The following is a 27528-nucleotide window of genomic DNA, read 5'->3' on the forward strand; positions in this document are numbered from 1 at the left end:
AAAATTTTTGTTTCACTTTAACTTCAAGACAACCAGCCCTGATGTCAGATGAAGACATGAATTTTTAAGGTTTTAAATCTAAACAGCATAGTCATCGAAGCTACCCAAGTAATGCATTTCTTATTTCCTATGTAACTCTCAGTACAACTGCAGGGCATTTGATATCCAAGTAAAATTTATACTCCCCAAGGACAAATCGTTCATGATAGCATTCTCTTCTCTTGCCACCTTCCCATTACAAGCTCAGAAAGGTACTTCTGAAATCCAGTTCCATATGAAAGACCTCTCACTAAGGCTTAACGTGCGAACAGCAAAACTGCAAAACTGCAAGAAAGAAGTTTCATCTTTCCAAGTCGCTGTTTTATTAAGAGGCTTCTGAGGCAAGCCTGGCCTAGATACCAACCATACCTCTCTCCTGTAGGTTTTCACTTTCTGCTTGAAGCAGGCCTCTGTCCTACCAAGCCACATGAACCCAGGATCTGATGAGGATTAGTTCGGGAAACTGCATAGTGATCCCCCCTGTTCATCCCTACCAGGGATGGGAGAAGCTCTGACCTTTAAGGGAAAAAAAAAACCCAAGAACAACAACCAAAAAAAAAAAAAAAAAAAAAGGCGGGAGGAGCAAAAGCTCCCGAAGTTTGCAGAGTTGGATCAGACTCACTTCTTGAAAACTCTAAGTGCAGCTCCTCTAATCTTCCACCACTTCCTGCAAGCACCAACGAGCTGCTCAAGCCTGGAGTGAGTGTTATGTCAACCAAAGAGGCTTAAGGGGAAGAAAAAGCGGTCTAAACAAACCTCTAGGAGCAGACGCACTGCTGTAAGCTTCCAGGGGTAACATTTGTTATGAAGTAATAAGAATTTGCATAATTTGGGGGAAGACTTTGTTTTCAAAGTAATTCTCTCTTTCACCTGCTTAGGTCTTCCCCGTGTATGGCTTTGGTTAAGTTTTGTTGATGGAGGCTCATGTTTAACCAACTGTTTTTAATTTACAAATTAAACTTGTCAGAAGTAGAAATCCTTCCCTTGGAACTCTTCCAATATGTCAAGAATTAATTCTAATGAAAACGGCATTGCCTAAATGCAGGATGGCCAGTCACTTATTTTATTTACACAAAGTCCTTCTCAGTTTCTTTGATAAAAGCAGCTAAATCTTTTTCCTCTTTCATGTTTTGTCAGCACTTGATTCCTTTTGTCCCTTGGCTATTTGCCTAGCTGTGGACAATAAGGCAGGAAGAATAGAAGCAGATTGTTGGAATGGCCCTCAATAAACCTAATTATGACATGTTGAGTGCCCTCACCATGACACAGTCAGGGGACCCAGGCTTATTCAATTACCCTCGCCAGGTTTCTCTTTCAGACCTAAAGTTATCCTTTGACTGTTTGTATTTCTGAACAGTATTCATGTTCATTGTGAAAGAAAATCCCCTGGACTTTGAGGGGTTTTAAAGTTGATGCTGTTATTGTTGCTAATTTTTATTAACTGAATGATAACATGATAAAGAAATAGACTTTTGTTATGTAATAAGAACAAATCAGTGCGCGCTTAAAGTTACACCTTTCTTTCCTTTCTCTTCCAGCCAGTCTAGCAGGCCATGTAACCAGAATTAATAAACAAAATAATTTCTTCAACCTACGTGTCCTTTACAACATGATATGGAGTCTAGCGGCTCAGGACAGGGCTGTTGCATTATGATTCTTCTTAACTTCAAAAATAATAATAACCACCTGATTTTGCTCTGTGTGTGTGTGTGTGTGTGTGTGTGTGTGTGTGTGTGTTTTAACCACCAAGAAGGTTCCTTGCCCTATTAACACCAGAGAACATAAGTTCATTGGTACCTTTACGCCAACAGCTATTTCTTCAGCTGCTCGAGGTAGGCAGGATGGACAGTATTTAATTAAAACTCTGGCTGCTGGTTGAAGGAGCCCTCTGCTCCCTGAACAGATCGTTCAGAGATGGTGCCAGGGGTTCCCGCAAAGCCAGTGTATAAAAGCTGTGTGTCAAGTGAACAAAAGAATGGGGGAAAAAATGAAGGAATGCCAAAAATCAGCTCCTAATACATCCTAGCCTGTAAGTCAACCAGGTCCAATAAAATTAATATTCAGTCATCTTTACATGCGCACATGGCTTAGCAGGACAATTATTTTGTAGTTGTAGCATCTCTGGATAATTTTCTTTTTCTTCTTCATCTTCTACTTTTTTTTTTTTTTTTTTTTTTTTTTTTTCTGTTGAGAAACTCATTGTTCCCTTTAGGTAATTTAACAGATCTGGGTACTATAAAATAACAAACATTCAACTACCATATACCTTATTGTATTCAACTATAATATTGATCCATATTCTTCATTAGAAAACCCCCACCATTCTAACAAAAGCGGATATAAATTGCAATCTGTTCTGCAAGTGAATCTGGAGTTTGGTATTTATTTGGTTCCTTGGGAAATTGCTTTTTAATCCTAATGTGAGAAATCCAGCTCACAAAAGACTTGTGAAATAAAATACACAGAATCCTCAGGTCTTAAAGAAAGTTAGGAGTAAGGACCCTCCACAACACTGGAACTTACTCTGTTGGTGCCTCTCCTCTCAGAGAGGAACAATTTCATTTTCTCCAAATCTTAAGGGGAAATTTTTAATCTCAAGCATCCAAAATGACTTGTATAACAAAGTCTTTAAGCATTATTAATATATGTAATTTGGGCGAAATGTTTATCTTACAGAACATCATTTAGTTTCACTTCAGACATTTGTGGATTTCAACTCCCTTAGTGTTACGTTTCTGCTCACATGAACTTAAAATCCCTTTGAACAATTGCAAAAATAATCAGAATAGCACTCTGCTTATTAATGGAAAACACCTCTTTTCATAGCACGATGGAAAACAGTAAATGTCTCACTACTGTGGAGTTAGTGTTCTTCCAACGTATTCAAATTACTTTAATCAGCAAATGTAACCCTCCTGCATAAGGGAAGCTTAAAAAAAAAAAAAAAAAAAAGTCTTCTTGCACTACTTTAGAGTGGAAATGTTATTAAAATATCCAAGTTGTCTCAATATTTTAACCTGAAGCATATGTATTTTTGCATTCCCTAAAATGTTTTAATGTTTTTATAGAGTTAAACAGAATAACAACTCTTCTTCGAATCTCAACTAGCACTTCCCTAAGAAAACACGAGGAAAAAAAAAAATAAGTCAAGGAAATCAAATCCTCGGATTGAAAACTGCTTGCCACCCTAAACTTGGCAAAGCATTATAAATGCCTGCTGTTTTAAAAGTTATACGGTTATCTTGCTATTCAAACTATACTAAACAAATTTATGCCATAACTCTCGCAAATTTAACTTCTTACAACCTGTTGGAACCCAATGCATGTGGCAGCGTAAGTCAGAGGTTTGCCTATGGATACGGAAAGGGGAGTTGATAATTTGGATTGTTTTGATTTGTATGGAGTTACTCAACAAAAAAATCTCATGTTGGCTAAAAGTGGCTAAGATCAGATTTCTTCTTTAATCTAAAGGTCAAGTACTGCCTCTCTCTCTTATCAAATAAAAATTTTAATTTGCAATTCAAAGTTCAAATTGCAATATATTTGATCTGAGTACAGGATAATCACTAAGAAAAATAGAAATAAACTCTTTCATATGGTAAACAGTAGTGCTTATTGTTCTGGGTGTATAAGAGGTCTAGTTTCTCTTTCTAATGTTCTCATTTTATAGTTTTCAGACTCTATTTTAAATGATCAGTAAATATTTTATAGTAATATTTGCTTACACATGTTTCCATGAACCTATTTAAGATAAAAAGGACAACAAAATTTGAGACATAGATATCAGGTACATAAAAAAAAATATGCAGCATACAAATATGCCACATTGGGGAGACAAAAATAAATGTGAAATAAATTCAGTATTTCAATAAAGTAAAAAAAATGCATGCAAATGTTAGTTTGGATATTTTATATGCTCTAGAAATTCCTCAAACAAAAAACATTTCCACAATGCATTTTATATTATTAACTTTAGCATTCAGTCATTGCAACCAAGGATAGAAATATTTGAATGATTGTCTGTTTTCAGAATATATACTTTAAAAGTCAGTATGTTGTAGATGTCAACTCTTGAAATAATTTTCTTCTACAAACATACAATAATAAATAAGCGGGGGGAAATTAATAAACTCTCCTCTAGTTAAGCTATGCCATGAATTATTTTCAATGACAAAAAATACTTTTTACTTGCTTTTCCAGGTTCTAAAGTGCTTTATAGCAAAGTCCTCAAAAAACAACATGTTTTCAGACTTGAAGTGATCTCCTGTTTACTCTGTTCAAGTTTTTTCCCAAATTTTATTTTGTGCAGAAATTTTTGATTGAATTTAATTCTTAATAAGACTTTTTTGTTTTGCTTTTTAGTAACTTTTGTGTGGTTGTGTATGTCTTTTAACTCAGAGGCAAAAAGTGAAAAAAAAAAAATTTTCTTTGCTGGATTCAGTTTCTGACAACTGCGTGTGAGACATGAGGGCGGAAGTTCATGAAGAGATGACTGAGAATCAGGTGAAGTGGCTGTATCCCTGTCCTATTCTCACTCTCTTCCAGCCCGGAGCATTGCTGGCGTTGACTTGGTCTCTCTGGGCACAGGAAGAAGTCGTGTAGGTGCAGAGGACTGGAGAGAGGACTGTTGCCACCCTGCAAAAGGCACTGACACTTTTTCTCTCACACAAAAATTCCTGTGCAAGAAAGTTGGGGGAAAGTCCTCTAAACAATACCCCAGACCTTCCCAGCCTCTCTGAAAGCCACAGTTTGACAAGAAGAGAAAGAAAACGTGCACTCCCTGTGTGGATGGGACAGAGCAGCTCAGCCACCTGTGCGGTCACGGTCGCCCAACCGACCTCAGCACTGAGAGCATCTGCCCCCGCCCCAAAGACAAGGCAAGGCAGGAGTCACTCACCTAAGACTCCGAGTGGCCAAGGACCCTCTCCAGCCTTGTGCTGCTTGCCTGGCTGCCCGGAGGCCCCAGTGTCTCCCGGAGGCTGCTTGGGCTGCGGAGAGTACTGACAGCAGGCCTTGGCACCACCGCCTGCCGGAGCTGTGGGTGCAGCCTTCACCTTGCCCAATGCCTCCGGTTTTCAGAGCAGGGGAAAACGAGGTCCAGAGAGGGAAAGCAACCTGATCACAGGTACATTTTCAGAGACCTCGAAGAAATATCTACAATCGCCTAATTCCAGCTGGACAGCTGAAGGAACTAAGCCCCCTGCCCCAAAGCAAGGGTTTTGCCCACCTGCCCTCCTGCAGAGACTAGGTGTTCATCTTCTTGTGAGGAGTAGGTTCCAGATCACTGTAAGGGACTCCCTGCAAGGACCAGGGATGCCACGTAGTGCTCAGGACCACACAGGGAAGTTGTCAGACCCAGACTTTGGCTTCCTCGGTAAACAAGATAAGGCAGAGAAAGTGAGGAGCTGTCCTGGAAACTCTAAAATCCAAGACACACGTGAGGGTGACTGAGAATTGCTTCTATTCCGCTGTCACCCACCACGTTGTGCCAGACTCAGTCCACCCGCAGAAATGCTCCGTCTCTCCCCAACTCTGCTGAACGAGGATGTTAGATGTGGTTTCGTGAGACCTGCAGTGCTTACAACTTAGGGAGTCCCTCTTGAGAAATGAATAGCAGCTGATCTTCATTTTGCAACACTTACAAAAATCTAAGAAAATAACGACATTGCTCAGCTCTCTAACGACATTGCTCGGGTCCCTTCCAGAGCCTGGAGACCACACAGGGTAATTCCACAGGTTCATCAGTTCTGCAGTGAATCCACTTCTGACAACGGCCCCATCAGGTGAGATGTGGGCTCTTTCTAGGCTCTTGCTTCTGCTGTCATAAACCTAATAGTCATAAAATACCCATTGAGTCTAAGACCCAACTTTGGGGTCCCCTAGGAATCCACAATCATTTAAATAGTCCTCCAATACAATAGGTCTCTTCTAAACCCCAGCTGTGGTGGAGTCAGTTCCAGTCATCCCGCTAAAAGTCCTCCAAAGCACTGTTTCTGAGGTTATCAAGGATCCCAAAATCCAGAGTCTAGGAGGCTCAAGAGACGGAAGCCCCTGGTATTCCCTCCACAGAAGCCCTCCCGGCAAATGGGAGGATGCTCCTGGGGCCCTAGTCCTCTGGAGGAAGGCAGTTTCATTTATGAAGACCTCTGACAATTGTCCTGGGGCCATTGAAAGGGTGAGAGCTTAGATCAGAGGTCTAGAGGTCCCTTAGGGAAGGTTTTGAGTCCTGAGGCAAGATGAGGTCCACAGGGTCCTCTGGTCTATGGCTCTGAGCCAGAAAGACCTTTCATGTCCTTCTCTGATGCTGCTCTTCACCAAGGAGCCCCAAGGACACAAGTCAAGGCCTTTTCTAACCCAAAGAAGTTGTTGGGGCAGAACGGGGAGAAAAATTCACTTGTGATGGAGGGGGCTCCTGGCCCAACCTGGGCCTGCCTCTTCCTGGATAGCTCAGTGGGCCATCATGTCCCTGAAGGTCTTGCTCAGCAGCAAGGAGGGCCCCGACAGCAGAATTAATCCTGTTGATTTACAGGCAAGACAGAATCCACTGGGATGTGAAGTAAGGGGTTTCAGAAACCTGTCCCTTGCCCCCACCAAAAGCTTTCCTCTGTGCATCCTCCAGATCCCACCCTCAGGGATCCTTTCCACCAAGCCACTCTGTCAGTTCCCAGGATCCCTTTGGAAAATGTCAACACCTCTAGGAAGTGAAACTGGTTGAGTTTCAGTGAGAACAGGTGGAGCTGAGCGGAGGTGTGAGGTATGGGGAGTGAGGGTGCCCAGGGACAGGGATGGAGGGAGCGAGGCAGGGGGCGAGGAGGAGGGGGGGGACACCCAGGATGGCTTCACCCCTGCCACCTAAGGGCGGATCACATGCCAGCTGAGGAAGGAAAGTGGGGAACCATCATCAAAAAACTTGGAGAGGAGAGTTAGAGGGTGTGGGTGCTTTCAAACACGCCTGTGAAAAGGCTAAACTTGCTCTGGTAACATCATTTCTTGTAAAGAACAGTTTGAGTGGCAGTTCTTTTTATGTTTCCTAAAATGTTTTTTCCAAAAGGATTTTCTAAGTACCAGAAATTTCAATGTTGAAAGATAGTCATTGTCTTTTCTTTTCTAATGAATTTCATTTGGGTTTTCATTTCTAAAAAAAAAAAAAAAAAAAAAAAATAGAAAGGATTCATTTCAGGGGAAAATTGTTAAAACTAGTAACATTAAATTACAGTAATTCAATAAAATGATGAAAGTGAGCCAACAATTATTCAGACCAAATTCAGTTCTGTATGTCATTTGTATTTTATAATGAAGAAATTACTCCTTATCAGACTAAGGTATATGCTGGCATCCCATTAGAAATAGAGGGATTGTGCTGTGGCTAAGTTTTAATTTTCCTAAAAGAAACAGACAATATGCAACAAGGGTGTGCCAGACAATGAGCACCTGCTCTCACCTACACAAGAGCTCTGTTCCTCTACACCCTACTGACCACTTAGGAGACTTTTACATTCCAATTATCAACAGCCTGTTTATTCAGGAACACAAGATCTGCTGACACTGTCCAGAGGCGAGGAGAAGACACAGAGATGCCAAGTTCTGAAAAGCTCATTGAGAAAAGTCCAGAAACTGAATCCCAAATAAATCAGGTCTTGTGTTTCCATCCTGGTCTTAGACCTTGAGCTCATTCCCTGTCTAGGAGGGACTTGCCCAAGACCCAGGCATCCCTGTAGCCCCTGCCCCTGCACACTTAAGTCTGACTCTTTGCAGTTTCTGACCCAAGTCTGCCATTTGCTTTCTTCTTCCAGACAAAAACTCAGCAAGTATTCAGAGCTTGGCAGGTCCAGTGACCACAAGCAGACACTGGCTTCCAGGAAGTAACTATAGAAGTTGGCTTTCTACTGCCCTCTGATAAATATGTGTTGTGCATACACATGCCATGGATGTGCCCTGTCTATTAAAATCCAAGCAGATCTACCACCTGGAAAGTTTCCACTCTGGACAGGTTCCCAGGTCACATTTTGCCCTGGCAGATCACTAGTCCACCAGAGGCACTGGAGGAGACCTCCATTTATTTGCTCCACTTCCTGAAATGGATTTCCAGCCCCCTTTAGAAACAGTCCAAGAGGATGTGAGAAGGCCCAAAATTTTCCAAAATATAGCAGACAATTCCTGACACTGAGGTCCCATGTACTTGGTAATCATGAAATGGAAAATTGAAGCATTTCCCCCAGACGAATTCATCAGTCCTTCCTATTTTAAAGAAGAGTAAGTTTACAAATCAGAAGCCAAGGGGCAGCTCTCCCAACAGAACACCTGTTCACTGACATTATCCAGTTCCCTAGGGAATGGCTGTGCTTGTCACTGCCCTGTACCTGTCTGGATAACAGCAACGTGATGGTTTGTCCTGCACACCAAGTTTGGTCACTCTGCTGACATTAGGCCAGGAAGAGACTTATTTTGCACGGCCTAAATTTCTGTTGGGAACATCACAGCAACTTGGCAAACAAATCAAAATTTTCCTCAACAGGATTAACCCTCCCTAGACCTTTCTCCCGATGTGCAGAGCTGGATACATTTACAGGTAGTAATCAGACGCCACAAATTACGGGGCTGATTCAATCCAAATTACGCACAGAGCCAGGAGAGAGAGAGAGAGCAAAGCTGCTTTTGATTCTTCCTGGCTCTTTGCAGATGCACTTAACGCCAGGCCTGTTTACATCCCCTAACTGACTTCTTTAGATTTCTATAAGCAAGTCAGAGGGAAAGGGAGGGGATCCAGGGCACACAACTAAGCACAAAGAAAACTTCCAGCATTAGGAAAACTTTCCTGCCTGGTCCTGCAGGCTGTGTGCTGGGTGTTCTGAGGCTGCTCTAAGAACAGTCGAGAAAGAAGAGTTGTTTTTGTTTTTCTGTTATTTTTTTAAACCAAGTTAAGATTTTGATGTTCAAAAATAAATCCTGAGCCTCTAACTCGTTCTCCTATTTCTGAACCACCCACTCCCAAGGAGGGATGACTTGAAACACTTCCTTTGTAATATTTATTGGCATCCACATCTCCCATTTTCTCAGGAGGTATGGAGAGTCTTGTTTTTCTCAGATGGTTGGAGTGCTGTTCTTTCTGGTCCATTTTAGACTGACTCCCAGCATAGGTATGCCAGTTACTAAGCAGTATCAACAACTGAATTTCTGAGCATCAGATTTAAGAGAAAATAGGCCAGAATGATTTGAAGGAGGCAAGGTATGTGAAAAAACATAAAAAGTCTTTTGTTCATAGAAGGGAATGGATACATACTCCCTAAAATGGATACATATTCCCTAAGAATTCATAACATTAAAAATCAGCCATTACCAAGCCCAAGAAATCCCTGGAACATCAGATCAGCACTTCTAAAAATTTAGAAATTTAAAACAATGTTCTATTACTTACCAGTTCAAACTTAATTTGGTGACCTTAGAAGACAATTTCTTTTCTGTAGCTAAATAAGTTGCCTCTAAATTGTTATAAAATTATCCATAATTTCTACATTATAAGAAGCAAAGTAAGCTTAACATAGACTATTTTTGATGAGAGTAAAAATAAACAAACAAAAAAGACTAAAAGAGGAACCAATAAGTAGAAGAAAAAGCTTTCCTTAGATCTAGAAAATGGGCCATTTGGAGAAACGATAGAATATTGGAGGAGTTTCCAGAAGGCAGTCATTGTTGATGGAACAAGTCTGAGTAGCAACTTCAAAACGTCTACTTAGGTATAGTGGGTAAAGAACAATCCTGTTTTTCTAGCCCAAGTGCCCATCAGTAAACATGCTCTTGCTCTGAGCTTTTCAATGACTCCACCATTTGTTCTCAATGCAGACCCCAAATTCCACCAACACTATCAAAATTGCAAATGGTATTCCCTTATTTTACAAATAAACTCACATATGTGCCAAATGGTGCTGTTAGATTGGAAACTATCTAAACATTATGAAATAAATCATCTTTTGCCAATACAAGCAAGGCTGAGGAGGAACAATGTGAAGAATCATTGCTGAGATGTAATCTAAAGTTCAAAAAACATAGTAAAAACCTAGGCACTGGCACACGCCTGTAATCCCAGTGTCTTGGGAGGCACAGGCAGGAGGATGGCAAGTTCAAAGCCAGCCTCGGCAACTTACCAAGACCCTCAGCAACTGAGCAAGACTCTGCCTCAAAATAAAAAATATACACAGGACTGAGGATGTAGCTTAGTGGTCAAGAATCCCTGGATTCAATCCCCAGTATCAAAAGAAAAAGAAAAAGAAAAGAAAAATGCAACAAGGTGCAAAATGTTTTATCTACTTTATCTTTGCTACAAAAGGAGTAAAGTTTTTTTGTTGTTGTTTTGTTTTGTTTTTGATTTCTTCAGTGCTGGAGATTGAATGCAGAGTCCTGCATGAATTAGGCAAGTGCTTTACCACTGAGCCACACCCTGCCCATGAGATTTTGGGGTTGGTTTTTTTTGTTGTTGTTGTCTGTTTGGGGGGATTTTTGTGTTGTTTTTAATAAGAGGAGAGAGAGAAAGGGAGATGTAATTCTAAGATTATGGCAGTCTCCAGAAAGACACGCTCCTGGACAAAAGTGGAAAGAAATGTATCATTGCATATTCATTTATATCATCTGAACTTTGTATAAAGTGAATATTTTAACCACTCAAAAATAAAGGATTTGAAAACTAAATCCTGACAAAGAATATATTTCACTTGAGTGTTAGGGCCGATGAGAGAATACAATCCTTAGAATAAAAGAACATTTCCCTTTGGAGGCTGAGGTTTGGCTCACATAATCCAGGAGTCCCCCTGCATCTCTAAGCCTTCAGGGGGCCAGGACTGTCCAGAGGAGGGTTCCATGCTCTGCAGCGAATTTTTATCAGTTCACTGGGGGCCGGCAGGCCAAGGAGCCCCGGCTGCCTGCTGTGACGCCTAAGCCGCGACAGCTGCATAAACTGGCCGTGCCCCAGCCTGACCTATTTCGGAGACAGGTCAGCCCAGTGCATGCGGGGATAAGAAAACAACCTTCTTGCAGCCAGTGGCTGTACTGTCAAGCTGCTCCTGCAGGAGAAAAATGGGGGCAGGAGCTCTCCAGCCCCGAGAGCCTTTCCAGCAAGCTATTTTCTTCTCACTCATGTTGTGCCCCAATAACACAGGAGCTCCCAACCTTTGGAGGGTGGGGGAAGGAGGGGAGTGGAAGGAGGGGACTGAACGTAGGGAAACTAAATAGAAAAGTCGTTGAAATTTGCCCACTAGTTTAAAGAATGCTATTTTGGAAAGTTTCCTTAAAATTTCTGAGCTGCAGTTTTAAAGGAAAGGGAATTAAGAAGAATCATGCACAAAGAATGGAGAATGCACGCAATCTCACGTGCGGAACTCTGAAGGCATTTAAGAACCACGCAGCAGGCTGCAGAGGGGACAGATGTAATGAGGAATTGCAGAGTGGGAAGGAGGCCGGGGGAGACGTCACAAGATGAAGGAGTTTCAGGAAGAAAGATGTGAGACCTATTTTCAAAAAATCAACTTGTCAAAACTTTGATTCAGGAAAAAAAAAAAAAAAGGCATGAAACCCAAAGAAAGGTTTAATTTGAAGGAGTTTTGCAAAAGCCAAGTTTGTCTAAGAGAGAAAAACAATCTTGATAGACCAGAGGAAAAATAATTAAGAAATATCCGTTGACATCTCTGCAAAAGGTTTTAGAATTTTATTACTTTTTGTAATAAAATCTTTTTTTGTACCCATTGAAGTCAATGAGGTCTTTTACACTAAACGGTAAACTTAATTTTTTGATATTGTAAAAGTGGACTTTGTGGTGTTTGTGTGTGTGTGTGTGTGTGTGTGTGTGTGTTTGGTCCACATTGTTGCTGCTAAGCCCTGAATTAAGCTCTTATCTGCCCTTGGGCAGAGCCCATCTGTTAGTTTATAGGCTCCTCACTTTCTGCAAGTTCAGAGATTTCCCCCCCCCAAGACTTTGAGTTTTGCTAGGGTAGATGTAATTTGCACATAACATGCATTTTCTCATTACAGAACACTGGGAAGTTGGTATGACGTACCCATCTTACAGATGTCAAAACTGAAGTTCTAGAGTTCACACCTGAAAGGTGCTTGGTCTCAATTTCAGAGCAATGTTAGTGATGCAAGAACAAGTCACTTTCACCTTAGGTATCAAGCTCTTATAAGACAAGAAAAGATGTAGAAAAGTACTTTAGAGTATGTTTAAATCAGACAGAACAAGAGACACTCTTTGCTCTAGTGACCCTCAATCAGGAAACCAGTCAAGTGGGGATTCAGAAATATGAAACCTATTTGCTTTTGTTATAATAGAATAAATTGGACCAATTAACTCTCTTTAGTTCAAGTTATGCTCGACAATAACAACTGAGACACATACCCTCAAATCATGATAATATATTTGAACATTGAACTTAAAAAAATGTTTGAGGCTAGAGATACAGCTCAGTGGATAAAATACACTCAAGGCCCTGAGTTACATTCACACCACAAAAATAAATAAGTAGGTTCCATCTACAGCACAAAAATAAATAAATAACGTAAAAGTAAACAAATATAAAAATATATTTGGAAGGCAGACTCCATGTCTATACTAGAATTTACAAAAAAAAAAAAAAAAGAGGGCTATGGTAGCTGTACTTTAAATATGTCTGTGTGCCTGTAAAAATCTCAAAATACAAATGTAGATATTTTGTTAAAAATGTAAATGTGTATGTGATCAGATCAGCATTTACTATGAAAGTACACAATAAACTAAACCAATTTCAAGTTGCCATACAAATTGCACAGAAATTAACTTTCTTTCCTTAACTACACAACATTAACTTACTTACAGTGTCCATCTAAAGACACAAGACCATATTCCCTTAATTCTGCAGTTGTTTCCAGAAATACATCTTATAACTGATTATAAAAAATGTTTAAATGCATTTAAGTCTACATATAACTATACTATTTGAATGCTCAATATGATCCTATAAGTTGTTAAATGCTAAAATTCAATTGTAGATGGAACCTATTTATTTTTCCCTCAGTCTTGTCTTCATTAACCAAGATGAGTCTTGCTTTTTTGCAAAGCATTTTGATCAGCTACTTTTAAATGGAATCCACTGAATTAGGTCCAGGATGAGTGGGGAATTAGCTCCTAGAATCGAAAGTTGACATTAATATACTCTTAAAGAGCTGGGGATGTAGTTCTGTGGTCCAGTCACTTGCCTAGCATGTACAAGGCTCTAAATTCAGTCCTCGGTACAAAAAAAAAAAAAAAAAAAAAAAAAGGCAGTAAAACTGTTCAACTAAGAGTACAAAAGAAAGCTCAGTCAAGAAATTACTGAATGGGTTTAAGGATACAAACACATAACTATATTGATATTGCCTGTCATAAATTCTAATCTGTATTACTAGGGGAGGTCATTCTCAATTACCACAAAAAGAAGAGGACATAAAAACTCAGATAACTTTGATCAAGTCACCTTACACCAAAAGAGGTGTTTTATTCTATTTCACCTTATTTAAAATCCTGCAGCAAAATTTAAAATGTTATATACAATGTTCAAGGTAAAAATGTTTTCTTAAGATTTACCTTTTTAGGAGGGAAGTGCATCAAAGCAAATTCTAAAATTTATACTGATACACTCTGTTAAAATGCAATTTGTTTTTAAAACAGAAGTGTCCATGTCCATAGAATATAATCTATTGGTCTTTTGTTCGTTTTTATCAAGAAAAAAAAAAAGGAAAATGAGACATTGTGGGTAAGTAAGAATTCATAAAACCTACTCACTTGTCCTCAACAATTACCTCTTTGACAATGGTGAACTTTGTAACTCATCTCACTTACATAGATGTTTTATAAAGCTAACAGGAATTTTGATAACTATGCATGTCCCAAGTAAGAACTGAAAATTATATATCTTTTCCTTAATTCAAAGTGCAGTCCCAGCACTGATAACTTGAAAGAAGATGTCTTAGAGGACAGGTGCTCTCGTTCCACCTGAAACTCACACTACTGGAGCTCAGTACCTAACACCACAGGTGAACACAACTGAAAGCTGAGCTACTATACTGGTGTGAATGGGACAAAAATATCTTTCCCCACAAGGTAGGGGAAGGCCGTAAGGTGACTCTGTCTCCACTCTGGGGTTCATCTTCTAAGGAGAATGGCAAAGGCTGAAGTTCCTTTTCACTTTCTCAGCACCCTTCAAGATCACTGCTCCCCCACTAGAGGCAGCCAGTTCTTGGGTCAGCAATTTTCATCTTGGTACTAAGATCAGGCCTAACTTGGATCTGCTGTCTCGCTGGCAATGTAGGAACACTTAGCCTAGTACTCAAGGATGAAAGTCATTTTTAACCCCATGTGTATGTAAAGTATGCATGTGTATGTAAAAAGATGCAACAAAGGACTCTCTAACGTTGCATCTGCTCCCAGGACAGGGACCACATCAGATCTGAGCTGATTTTCACTCCTGCAGCTTAATCTACCTCAGGCAGTTGTTCTACACTGAAATGATTGGTACTAAACATTATATATCAGAAAGCACTTAAACATAGATGATTATTAATTACTTGGGGAATTGAAATAGAAAATACATTAAAATATTTACTAACATTCTCCTCTGCATATCAAGATTCATCTTGTTCCAGAGCAAACAAGTAAGACTAAAAACTAAAATTAAAAAAAACAATTATTTAGTAATGAGATGCACACAGAGAAGGGCATCAAAAAATAAATAAATAAGCCCATACACAGACAGATCCATGATACACAGTTAAATAACCAAAGTTTGAATCTGGCATAAATTTTCCATCCTTAGAGTGATTTGTTGGAATTTACAAATTAAGCACAGAGATGACATTTTCAAAAGAGTCCATGCAAGAATTTTTACTTTCAAAATAAAAGAAAAAGCAATGCAAATATACTGAGTTCTTAAAGAAACAAACAAAAGTCTAATAGTTCATCTAAAAATCAACAGCCAGAAAAGTCATAAAATGATTCAGGGCAGTATTGCTCCTGGCACTCAACAGCTGAGCATGAACTGAGAGACTATACTGCACCTTAGATTCTGATGACTGGAAAGTGCAATTTGTGGGGCAAATAAATCTTGACTTCATGCAACTGGATATAATTTAGTGCCAGCATAATTCTTAGTGACCAATATATAAATAAACCCCAATGATGCACATACTGTACACACAAACAAACACATATCTATTCCTATATTATAGGGAGTTTAAAATATACCAGAGAATCATCTAACCAACTATAAACACAAAAATTACGGAAACATATGTAGAGAGATGTAGTCAATATAACTTCCAGTTTCCTGTGCGTTTAATCATTTCTCCACCTAGTTTTACAATAAAAATCTGACATCTTTTCTCCATGTCTGTCCAGCTTAGAAGACAACTTTTGAGAAACTTCCTTATTTAGAAATTTAGCAACAGGCAGATACTAATTCCTATGCCTTCCCCGGCAAAATATGAATTGATTTGACAAAAAAATCACCATCTTAGCCTCAGTTCTAAACAAGAAATCACCATAGGATAATTAAAAACACCCCATGAGTCTTCTCTACAAGTCAACAAACTTGTAACTGGTTTCAGTTCCTATTTCTTAAAGAGAATTTGGTCAATTCCTCCTTAGAGGTTTCAGAGGAAAAGGAGGATTTTCCAAGACTGATAAATTGAAATGATCCTGCTTTGATCTCTGTGGTTAAGAATCTCTCACAATAGAAGATGACCACCGAGGGGCCGCTCTCCCAGCCCTTTAATGCGTAACAATGGTATCAACAAACAGCTACTTAATCAATATTTGGCCAGAGCTGCTGAAAACTTCCTTTTCAGATTTTAATTCCTAGTTGTAAAACAACCCCAGAGCAGCCAGTGAGATAAGACATTAAACTGACTGCTTAATTGCCTTTTAGTGTCTCGTTAGTTATATATGTACATTCCTAATGGTTCTTTAATCTTTATTTACCCGCATAAATAAATTATGCCGTAGAATCTCACCGAACTTAACTGGTCCAGTCGCAACTCGCTCTCACACCGTTTGCTGCTACCGTTTTGATTTTTATTGGCCATTTACATATGCACAACTTCAACACTGAATCTGATGGTGAGGAAAGGTTTTTGCTTTATCCTCAAAATAGACGTGTTCGTGGATGTTGAAACCACCCAGATTTAGTGGCCACGCTCCTGTTCACGTGATTGATCTGTATATTCCAGTCGCCCGAAACGCACACTTACTGGTTCCGCCTCGCCGCCCGGGTGGGTTTTATTGCTCAGCCCTGGGGACTCTTAAATGACCCTTCAGTAATTATTACACACTTGAAGCCCATACCTCCCGTTCCGGTGCTATCAACAATCACATCAAACCTCAACATAAACATACGATTTCAAGCATTAATTAGAAAATCGGCATGTTTTCTATAAGGCTAGAAAGTAAGCATACCGCGGTCAACCAAGTCAAAGGGACAACCACACAGAAAACACTACCAGCCGAACTCTGCCGTCTCCTCTCACATTGTTCCAGCAGGGAAATCCTTGCCCCTAGATTGACAAAAAGGACACAGCATGGTGTTCTAATTTAATGCAAGTTCTTGAATCTCCAGGACCTTTTTAAGTGGGTGGGATTTTCTTTTTGAGATTTGTAAGGTCTTCAGCAAATACGAAATGTACCTTAATGGTTAGAGACGGTTTTGAGGTCAAATTCCTGATCCTGACAAACGGACTTGGAGAGGGCGACATGCCCCCTTTAATAAAGGTTCGGATCCCACAAACCTGTGATCCCATGCCCCATTATTTTAATCTGTGGGAAAGTTTCCTCCGCCTTCAGTCCCAACCTTACGCCAAAAGTCTGTTCCTTGCTAACTGGGGGAAACACATGGCCTTGCTTTTCTCTCGATTACAGCACTCTCTCCCTGATCAGAGTGTTCTTTTCAGGCATCCTCTGGAGGTGAAGTATTCCAAAGAATTTAGAACACTTTCCGAGGTTTTAATTGGCTTATCTTTTTAAAAATCGGAAGTCGTTTGTCTTTTTTAATCCGTTAAGATCACAAGTTTACAAACAAAATAGGAGCTCGAGCAAAGCTTTTGTGACTTCTACTTTCTCAAATTAAATTTTCAAAACACTCTTTTTTACCCACGTCAATTGGAGGGGGAGAGATGAAGGGAATATAAACCCTCAACCAACCTACACTTGAAGCCTCTGAGGTTCATCTTTGCAATTGTTACAAACTTCCCAGGCTCACTTGTGATTCTTAATAGGGACGGGGTGGGGGGAGTCCTAGGAAAGTGTATCTGCAGTCCCAATCAAAACATCAATTTGGCAATCTGGCCTCTTTCCCCTTGCACTCCCGAACTGCCACTTCAAAGCCGCTACAACAAGTCAGTAATTGTAACGTTGCATCTAAATATTTAAGCGAGAGTCTTGCAGTCGCGTGTCCATTTACAGTCCTCATCTGTCCTCTAATTCCATTACGGCACAAAGCAAAAATGTTGCCCAAAACTCACAAACAGGAAAAGCGTCACCCTGCTGGAGGAGGAGGAGGAGGAGAAGGAGGAGGAGGAGGAGGAAGAGGAGGAGGAGGAGGAGGAGAGGAGGAGGAGAGGAGGAGGAAGAGGAGGAGGAGGAGATAATGAAGGAGCAGTTTCTATTGATTAGTCACCGCTTTTGTGTTAAGGGCTTTCTTTAAAATAAGAAAAAAAAATGGGGGGAGGTTGCAGAAATTTCACTAATGTGAGCCTCAGGCAAGGGAGGGAAAAAAAGAGGAGAAGAAGGGGGAGGCGGGCCGTGTCTAGATGAAAGTGAGAGGAACATAAAGGAGGCAATTGAGTCGGCTGCAGCCCGGCGAGCTAAGCTTCGAGCCGGCCCGAGCGCAGGGGAGGGGGCGGCGCGGCGCGGCGCTTTGGCGCAGGGAGCAGGAGTGGGGGCACAGCCCATTGTGGCGGCGCCCGCGGGCCCGCTCAGCCGCGCCGGGGGAGGACAGAGGCGCCCATTGAGCGGTCGCAGCGCAGGCCGTGCTCACAGCCCCCGATGCCTGGCCCGGGGCTTGCTTCCTCCGGCTGCGCCAGCTCCCATGTCACTGTCGGCCGGGGGCGCGGGCGGGGGAGTTGGGTGTTCCTGAGCCACCCAACCCTCTCCTTTCACTCGGGCGAGGGAGCTGGAAGGAGGGACCCAGCTCCCAGTGCGCGCCAGATCGCACCGGCCGGAGGACACCAAGTCCGCGCTCTCCGAGCTTTAGGATTGGGCGAGAGAAAGGGGAACCTTGGGACGGCAAAAGGGACTATCTAGGAGAAAGGGCAAGACTCTGGAAAGAAGGAGGGTAGTTCTGACCTCCTCAGGGTCCCATTCTCCCCGTGTCCTGGTGTCTAGGAGCAGACCCCGGGTTAAAGATGTCCCGTGGAAAATCAGTCCCAGCAGCACCCACCAGGCCCACCAAGGCTGGGACATCCGGCGAGAGCACACCGCAGGGGTCGGGGCACCCCAAAGTCCCTCCTCCGTCCGCTTTTTCCTCCCCCTCCCACAGGGCGCTCGAAGCCCTTTGCTCAACATTCATTCTATTTTACAAGCTGGGCAGCTTGAGACTTTTGATGCCCAAACAACAGAGGGGAATTTTTGAGGTTTCTAGACTTCAAACTACATCTAACTCTCCCTTCTCTGGGCCCCTCTTGCCCTCCAGGGCTCATCCGGAAAGGGAGCTGGAGGCTCTGAGGAGACGGACTTTGCATCTTCCTTGACAACCCCAAATTAAATTTAGGCTTCAGCCTCTGTGTGTGTGTGTGTGTGTGTGTGTGTGTGTTTTCATCCGCACAGCCCTCACTGGGGAAAATACTCGGATTTTTAAAATGGTAGCAATTGCCCTTGAATGGCAGCCGGCCCAGCTAGACAGCCCGAAAGACTAGAAACATTTTGTAGGTGAAATGGCCACTTTTTCCACGCTGGAGAGTCCATAAAACTTCCTGGCGCAGCAGCTATTGGGGCTCATTGAATAATTCATCCCTCATTGCAAGCCCATAATGTCTATTCTGGGCCCTTTGTGGAGCTGTTTTCTCTTCTTTTCTCCTTGAATTATAAAAAGGTTGCCTTCCTTTGTTCACATCAAGCTGCTCGGAGTTGGAGCTTTGTCTGGGCCAAGCTAAAGTGTGAGTTTCAATGGACTCTCCAGGCTTTGTCTCCCAAGTTCATCTCCAAGTGTAGATTGTGTAGAGAAGGCCTTCATTGTAAAAGCTGGAAAAGTTGTACAAATGTTTGACCAGCTCATTTGGGACGTTTTGTCTCCTGGGCCTGGGTTGGCTGTGCTGTGAGGGAGCGACTGATCTGCCTGGCCGGCGCCTCCAGCAACAAGTAGCAAAGCCATGAGCCCCTGGGCTCCAGCAACTCTGGGCTCTTCTCGCCACTGCCACAAGAGAATGTTTGGTTTGGAGTTCACTGACTCCTCAACTCCTCACTTTCCTCCCACCCCAGCACCGCTATGCTGAAGCTATGACTGGGATAAAAACAGGGGTGTCTTCTAAGCAACCAAGGCAAACAAACACCCCTCCAAAAAGAAGAGCTTAGACTGAGTTCATGTGAGGCTGTAAAGGGAGGGAAGCAGCAGCATATATTTTTCCTGCTCAGTCTCCTGTAGTTTGGGGTGTCTTTTCTGGATTCCAGCATGCCCCAGAACACCTATGTTTGTTTATCCCTGAAATCAGCCATTTGGGTTTGTAGCATCCAAGTGTTCCTTGTGTGTGGATTTTACATCGCATTGTAATGTAGCTGCTCTGAAAGACCAGTCAATGCCCCAGGGCTGGACAAGGAAGGTTAAAGAGATGACCAGCCTCCCGACCCAGAGTTCCAACCTGGACACCACCCTGGTGAAAGCATGGACCCGGCTAGTTAACAGTGGGTGACTCCTGTAAGCCTGCCTATAGAGTTTTGTGCCACTCTAGAGCAACTACAAAACTCAACTCCAGTCCAATGAAGTCCAAGCCCCAGACCAGGGAACCCTAGGAGTGGGCAGGACAATGTATGAGTCTGAAGAGATGCAACTATCTGCAAAGGGAAGACTCAGTGCCCCACTCCCCTGCAGTGAGCTTTCCTAGTTCACCTCCCAAGGCTGGCTTGCTCGCTCCCTTCCTTTCTGTGTGTAATTTTAAAAAGTTTAAAGATGACTCCAAGCAGGTAAAGGGGAAGCAGGCTGCACTTCTTGCTCCCCTGGGGGAAGGTTTTCTCTTGGTGCTGACAGGCCACAGGCAACATGGAGTGTGTGGTCCACACCCCTGAGGGACAGAGGGTGCAGCACTAAAGGACCCAAAAATACTCAAGATCCCTTTGAAACCCAGAGCTTGGGCTCATTTCGATTGCCAGACACATCAAGTTAAACCCCATCACGCTTGAAAACCAATTTAAAACAAATGAAAAACAGTCAACTTATACACACAGGCACATTTATAAGGCAGCATATGTGGACCACTTCGGGTGCCCAGTGCCCAAGAGCCTGCTCTCTCTGGGGCCACTCTGTCTCTCTAACACAGGAAACTGAGATCCCGGCCTTTCCTGAGGGCACAAAAGCTACTTCAAAAAGTTATTTCAAACTCTGAAGGATGAAGTACTCTATATGTCCCAGCCCCACAAGTCCTCAGAGATTCCCAATCTCAGGCTCCATAGACCCCATTACCACTGAGAACGCAATTCATAGACTTCTAGGAGTTGGAAGTGGTAAGGAAGAAGGATTTATAAATTTTAAAAATGTAAGTAAAATTAAAATTTAAATAGAAAAGTTTTTGTTTCAACAGCCGGTGTCTCTCTGGTCTTTCATTTGAATGCGCATACCGAGTACAGTGGCTGAGAACCAAGAGGGACTTCGACAAGAGCAGGGGCTGGGCGGCCTTCGGGCGTTCAAGGTCAGAGAACCGATGTAGCTCAAGCCCACCGCGCCGCCGCTTACCTCGCTCGCTCAAGATGCCATCGATGCTGTGTTTAGCCTTTTTCTCGCTTTCTTCTGCCTCCTTCCTCTCCAGGTCGGCCTCCTCCTCTTCTCCTTTCCCGAATTTACTCCTCAGGATTCGGCTGATGGAACTCACTGGGGGCAAGAAGAGAAGGGAGCGCACACTATTGAGAGGCGCGGGATTGTGCGCGGAGCCCCCAAACCCCAAGACGCAACTCCAGAACAGCTGCCCCGCACGCTTGAAGAGTGTCCCCTTTATCTTGTGGCATTCCTGTCCTTTCACCATCCTCTCACTCTCCCCTTCAAAACCCCTTTTCTAGGCCTCTGTGTACAGGAAGACCAAGTCTGGGAAGTGTGCGCCTCCAATTTAGGGCTGTCTCTCTTCTCCCGGTAGGAAGTGTTCCCCTTCTTGACTCCGTACCCCGGCTCTAGGTCTCCAACCTAAGAGATGCCTTCCACCAGCCCAGCCGACAACCTCCCTCCTCCGCACCTGAAGCTCTTGGGCCCTACGGTTTGCTTTCAGTGAAGAACCACAGAGGACCGTCCCCTGCTAATCAACTTTTTTGAGGCTATAAAGGATTTACATTTCAACTGCAGAATCGTTTCCTATTGTAAAAATCAAAGACAATTCACTCTCTTCATTTATTTTTTCCAGATTCCAGTCGGGTAAACAAATCCATGCTCTGAAATATATCGTTCTCGCAGAGGGAAAAAGGGAGTTTCCTTTTAATTAAAAACAAACTCCCGCGCGCCCTCGCGCTGGCCCTGCGCTGGCCCTTCTCCCTCCGCCTCCCCCAGGCTGCCGGGGGCGCCGGATGGTCCCTGGGACTCTCGGCGAAAATCCGGGCGGTTGCCGATGCCTCCCCTCCTTTGCGCACAAGGCAAAGTCTTTGCTGGCGCGGCCCCATCTCCCTTCGGTTGGGGTTACCAAAACATTTGTTTCTCTTTAAAAGGGAACATCAATATTAATAAACGCTTGGCCTCCGCCTCACGTTTCCTGCCCTGCCTCCTCCACAGAAATCCTCTTTGGGGAGACCTCGGCGGCGGTCTTTCAACCCCCCACCCCGGGACAAGCAGCGCAGCCCGCGCTCCATAAAACGCCAAGAACGTCTGGTTTGTAAATATCTCAGGGCCTTGGGAGAGGCCGCCTCCCAATAACCCGGATCGATCATTGGGACGATTATGTGTGGCTTGGATGACCCGCCCGGGTAATAGCGACTGACGGTTGCGCCTTGGGGAGACGTTAATGGGCCTAGTACCTGAGGGCACAGTGTTTCGATCACAGACCGCGTCCTTGAGTAATTTGTCTCGGATTTCCCAGCTGAACATGCCCGGGTTCTCTCTTTTGTATTCCTCAATTTTCTTCTCCACGTCAGGCGTTGTCACCTGCTTTAAGAGAACAGGCGGGCCGGCGTTGGTACCCGGTACTCGGGGCCGGACTCGGCGGCCCCACCGCCTCCGGGCCTGTCCGGATGCTTCTTCCTGCATCCTTTGGGAAGGTCCCCTGGTTGGCCCTAGGACCCCAACTTTCTGAGGCAGTTCACATTGGAAAGCCGCAGACAGGAAACCATCCCACTCCCGAGCAGCCTGGAGACCCTCCACCTGTCTAGATAAGCTCCTCGGACAACCGGGTTAAATCGAGAATTATAACATCTTGGGACTGGGGGCCGTAGTTTCTGATCCCTGGAAATAAAGGCAATTCCTTACACCGAATCAGCAAGAAAACGAAACTAAAAAGGGAATGTTTGAAAGAGGAGCTGAAAAATCAAATTAGATCGGCAACTTGTGATCCTCCAAGGGGGCACAAGAGCTTAGCTGAGGAGCAGAATGTGATGTTAAATGGAAAAGGTTAAGTATCTAGGATTTTAAAAATTAGAATGGAAAACAAATAGACCCCTCCCAATAAAAGCCGGTTCCAAAGAGTCCTAGGTTGAGAATGGGTTGGGAGGGAGAAGGAAGGTGAGAGTTTTGAAAGTCTTCGGTGTGCCATAACCCTCTTGATTTTGCCCCTTGGCAAGTAGAAAATTGTATTGGCTTTCCCCTAAAGTCAGAAGAAAAGGCAGACCTTGGGTAATCCCCTCCCACTCAGTCCTAGCCAGTAGGACTCTTTTTTAAAAGAGAAGCAAAATAATTTGAGGATAGTTCCAAACTTTTTTAACGGAATCATCGGACTCATTACAAAGAAAAGTAATCGCCCTGACTTTTGACTTTTCAAAAACAACTTGCACTGGGGGAGATTGAAAGTTGAGATAAAAACCATTGGGATTCGGTAGATTCCTTTTGTAAGAGACTGAGTAGCCGGTGGGGGCTGGGAAGACGCTTGGGGAAGTAATAGGCAACAGGTAGGCACATACAACTTGCATGTTTTAGGTGCTTATTAAAATAATTTGTTGAGAATTCCAGGGTTCCTGGGCATGAAAAAACAAATATTGCTTTTCCTTTGCAAAAACACTGGAGCTTTCCCGTAGGGAAAGAAACATCCAGCTCAAGCAACAACCGAATCCTTCTCTTGTCCCAACACACACATACACACACACACACACACACACACACACACACACACACACCCTATCATGGTCTTAAAAAAGAGCCCCAGATGGCAGCCCGCTCTTACCCACCCGATTGACCGCAGGCTGTGAGGCGGCATGGCTAGGCCCGCCTGCTCACCTTGGGCTTGCTGCCGCCGATGGCACCCGGACGGATGGAGCCTGTCTCTTGGTACCTGCACAGAATCTTAGAGACGCAGCCATGGGACACGCGAAGTTGGCGAGAGATGACGCAGGGCCGAATGCCGTGGTGGGCCATCTCCACAATCTTGTGGCGGATGTGGTTGGGCAGCGGCCTGCCGTTGATGAAAACGCCGCCGAGCTGGTTGACTCGGCCCTGGCCGAGAGGAGTGGATACTGAGAGAATAAGGAAAAAAAGAGAGGCAAGGACAAAGTCACTTAGGTGGAAGAGAAAGCAGCACGAATGATCAATCCCCCTAATTTTGCACTATTCCAGCCAGTCCGCAAGTGACAGCCCAGCTGCTCCACGTTTCCACTCCCAGACACTCTTTTAGTCACATTCGTTCAAATTATCAAGCAACACAGAGGCCTATCGCCTTTGTGTGAGGACAGTAACCGGGCACGCTAACTAACCTAGGAAAGCTGGCGACTTGGGGAAAGACCCTGAAGCCCATGGAAGACTCTGTCTTCCTCTAGAAATTACCCCCAAACCCTGCCCAATTGGAGCTACCCTAAGAGTCTTAATCGAGCTGACAGCCCTCGGAGTTTCTGTTTAGAGAGCAGCAGCCAAGGGTCACAGAGGGTCTTGAAAGGAGGCACAGGTGGCAGCGCAGCGTGTCACCTGTTACATCTCGGGACAGAGACAGTAAAGACTGCGGGTCTGCTTGTGGGCAGCCGAGTCCCCTTTCATGCTCTGGTGCTGCGATGTATTCTGCATGGAGAACGAAGGGCCCAGCAAATTGTTTGAAAGGACTCAGGTTTGCAAACTTCCTACTTCCTTGGGATTCCCAGAATCTTCAGTCAGACCGTAAGGCGATTCCCAAACAAGTTACAGGGACTTCGAGGTGCTACTTGAGTTGAATGGAACTTCGATTGATTAATATTAAAAATTCTAATTACGATCGTACCAGCCGCCGTTAGCCACCACAATTTTGCCCGACAAGAAAGTTCTTTCCCAACTAAGAAGACTTTTCTAAATGTGGGCGCAGCCAGAACACTTTGGAGACAGGTTTGGGTGGACAGAATGTGGAGAAGTTACTTCCGGTACTCCAAAGCTGGTTCATTCCATTCTTGCCCAAGACATCTCCAAAACAACCGGCGAAAGTGGACCCGCCGGGCGCAGGCCTGGCCGCCCGGCTCCGCAAATATTTGCAGAGAGCACCACGATCCTTTTGCAGATAGAAAATCGAATGGGCCCTCGCCCCAACTATTGCTACTTGGGGTGGGAGATGTTGGGGGTTTGGGATCCCTGGATTCACCACAGGAGTCTGTGGAGACCTGGGATGGGGTGGGGCAGTCGACCCCAGGCGCCAGGATCCCCGAGGCGTTATGGCCCTTCCTTACCTTCCAGCGGGAACCCGCTGCGTGGGTAGTTCTGTCCCGGGCCGGGCCGCATCATCCTGGGCACAGCGCCGGCCAGCGTGGTCATCCTGGGGGCAGCTTCTCTCGGAAATTATATCCAGGTGAAGGCAAAACGGAGAAGCTAGCGCGGCGACCCTCGGGAACTCTCCAGAGCGTGAAGAGCTCCTCCCCAAAAAGACAGGAGGGAGAGGGACGCGGGGAGGGGGGCTGCTAGCTCCAAGTCCAGAGCTCGAGATGGAACCCGGGAAAGGGGCGGGCAGGGAGGCCCCAGAATCCAGGATCCCAAGCCCAGGGCGGAAAAGTTTGGTGCGAGTCTGGGCGAACAGCCCCGCAGCTGGGGGCGCTGGAAAGGGGGCTCAGAGCGCCACGAAGAGCGAGGGAGGGGGTGAACGCAAGCGCGGCCAGAGTCTCCTCCCGTCGTGACACTGAGTGCAGGGATCCGGGCTAGGGAGCATTTATTAGTTCTTTCACCCAAAGCTTGGTCAGGAGCCCTGAGCTGCGATTGGCCGACGGGGAGACCGTCCCGGGTGGCGGAGACACGCGCTGATTGGGCGACAGCGGCCACTTTCTCTTCCCATCCCTGACTGTGCCGAGGCCTCTGCCTGCCCCGAGAGGGACCCAGGGACCCGCGCTGCGCGCCTTCCCCGAGAGAGAAGGGTGAACCGGTGGAAACTGGCAGAGACAGCCCCACCAGGGTGATGACAGCCGCTGAAAATGGAGAGGAGTCTTTCTCGGTCTCTGTTATCCTCTTTGTGCATCTGTCTGTCTCTTTCTCCTTGGCTATTTTTCTATCTCTCTATCTCTGTCTCTGTGTGTCTCTGCGGGTGTGCCTTTCTCCATCTCTGAGTCCGTTTTTCCACCTGTGGGTCTGTCTCTGGAGGGGCACGATTCCACTAAGAAATTGTGGAAACCCGAGATATGTTCAGCTTTCCTTCCTCTGGTCTGCCAGTGCCCCTTAGCCACGGCCTGTTATGGGGTCTCCCCTGTGGGGTTCCTCTCAAGAAGAGTCAGGGGTGTGCCGATAATGTTCTTTTGTCTTCTCAGTCTGGGGGTGGGGGATAGGTGGGGTAGCTCAAAGGGTAGGCAGACACTGCTGGGCCCCAAGACTGTTAGTTGAAGGCTGGGGGCGGAAGTACGCTCATCTCCTTTTCTTGATTGAAAAACCCTTCTGGGAAGCTGGGGCTCTAAATTTCCACGTAGAGCTCCCTGATGAAGAGATACGTCTATATGTTAAAGTTTTGCCCGACTGCAGCGTTTGTTCTCAGGAATTTATTATGGTATTCAGACTAAACTGCTGGAAAAATAAAAGGAGCAAAGTCTTGGCTAGGAGCTGAAGTGTCCCCAGCAGGATATGACGCCAGGAGTGTTGTAAAGACTGTCTGTCCTTAGAGAAGGTACCATTGTGCATAGCCTTTTATTTATAACTTGGTAAGTGCCAGCGAACTCGCCTCCTTTACACCCCCGAGTGCCAGCCCCGCGCTCCGGCCCGCGCTTTATTCGCTCAAGTCTATTCAGGGACTGTCACTCTGGGGCTGCGAGGTATTCAGGGCCTTAATCAATCAAAAGGATGAGAATCGGGCAGGTTTTTCCCTTTGAAATAAAGGAAACAATGACTTCTGGGCTTCAAGTTCCCCCTTTTCCTTTTACAATTTTTGAATTTTTCCTGCCGTGGGGTTCTCCACCCCTCTCTCTCTGTCCCCCTCCCCCACCTCCTTTGACAGTTTTGACGTGTACTCGCCCCCCCCTCCTTGTCCACCCCCTAATTAAGGCAAACTCGGAAGGCAAGATTGGAGGGGAATAGTTTAGCTGCTCAGCAGTCCACGAGTTGGCCCTGTAAACACCCACTCCCAGCAGGGAAAACAGACAAGCTTTCTCTTAGGCCCATGTCAAAAGGCTTGGTTGACCCGGAGAGCATCAAATTCAGGCCTCTGGAGGCTCCAGAAAATGTCTGGACACCCCCCCCCCACCATCCACCCACCCTCGGGGAGGGGCACGTACATTCGTAGTATAAAGCAGAGAAGCAGCTTGGGGTGGAGCCCTGTTTAACCTGGTTTTGCATAAAATGATTCAATTTGTCAGGGGGAAAACTTTCTCATTTCCTTTTTGGGGCCACCGAAGTCTGTGCCCTTTATTTCCTAAACTACTTCTCATGGATAGCATCTGAGGAGCTACCTAGATTCCCCTCCCCCTCCAAGTTTTGTGCTTCCAAAGGTTGCAAGGAGCTGACAGAACAATTCTGGGGATCAGAGGTATTTGTTGGGGAGAGGGGTACCTAAAATGTATTAAAGAGAGCTAATACAGGGCTCAGTACAGGAACCTACACACCCACGGTGAGAAGTTTTAAAAACTTTGGGGCTGAGACTTATTTGTTTCTGAGCCCGAGCTTGGTCTCCAAGTCCTCATGACACAAGGGGCTCTCCTACAGAGTGAAACCACAGAATCACCTGAACTACCCTGGCTTTCAGACTCCC

General features: G+C 44.5%; 1 protein-coding gene across 3 annotated transcripts in view; it reads right to left on the reverse strand.

Moving 5' to 3' along the window:
- Positions 1–25468, reverse strand: part of Pax3 (paired box 3) — a 91043-nt gene extending 65575 nt beyond the window's left edge. For 2 of the 3 annotated variants that reach the window (XM_047545777.1, XM_047545775.1), the window contains exons 1-4: positions 25040–25468; positions 23637–23872; positions 22229–22358; positions 20970–21104 (exon numbers count right to left, since the gene is read on the reverse strand). In XM_047545777.1, the coding sequence (XP_047401733.1) occupies positions 20970–21104; positions 22229–22358; positions 23637–23872; positions 25040–25124 (586 nt within the window). In that variant the 5' untranslated portion in view covers positions 25125–25468. The remainder of the gene's footprint in view (positions 1–20969; positions 21105–22228; positions 22359–23636; positions 23873–25039) is intronic. The other variant, XM_047545776.1, reaches the window with a different exon arrangement.
- Between the last annotated feature and the right edge of the window lie 2060 nt (positions 25469–27528).

This window comes from Sciurus carolinensis, chromosome 3 (genome assembly GCF_902686445.1).
Source record: "Sciurus carolinensis chromosome 3, mSciCar1.2, whole genome shotgun sequence".
Taxonomy (NCBI): Eukaryota; Metazoa; Chordata; class Mammalia; order Rodentia; family Sciuridae; genus Sciurus; species Sciurus carolinensis.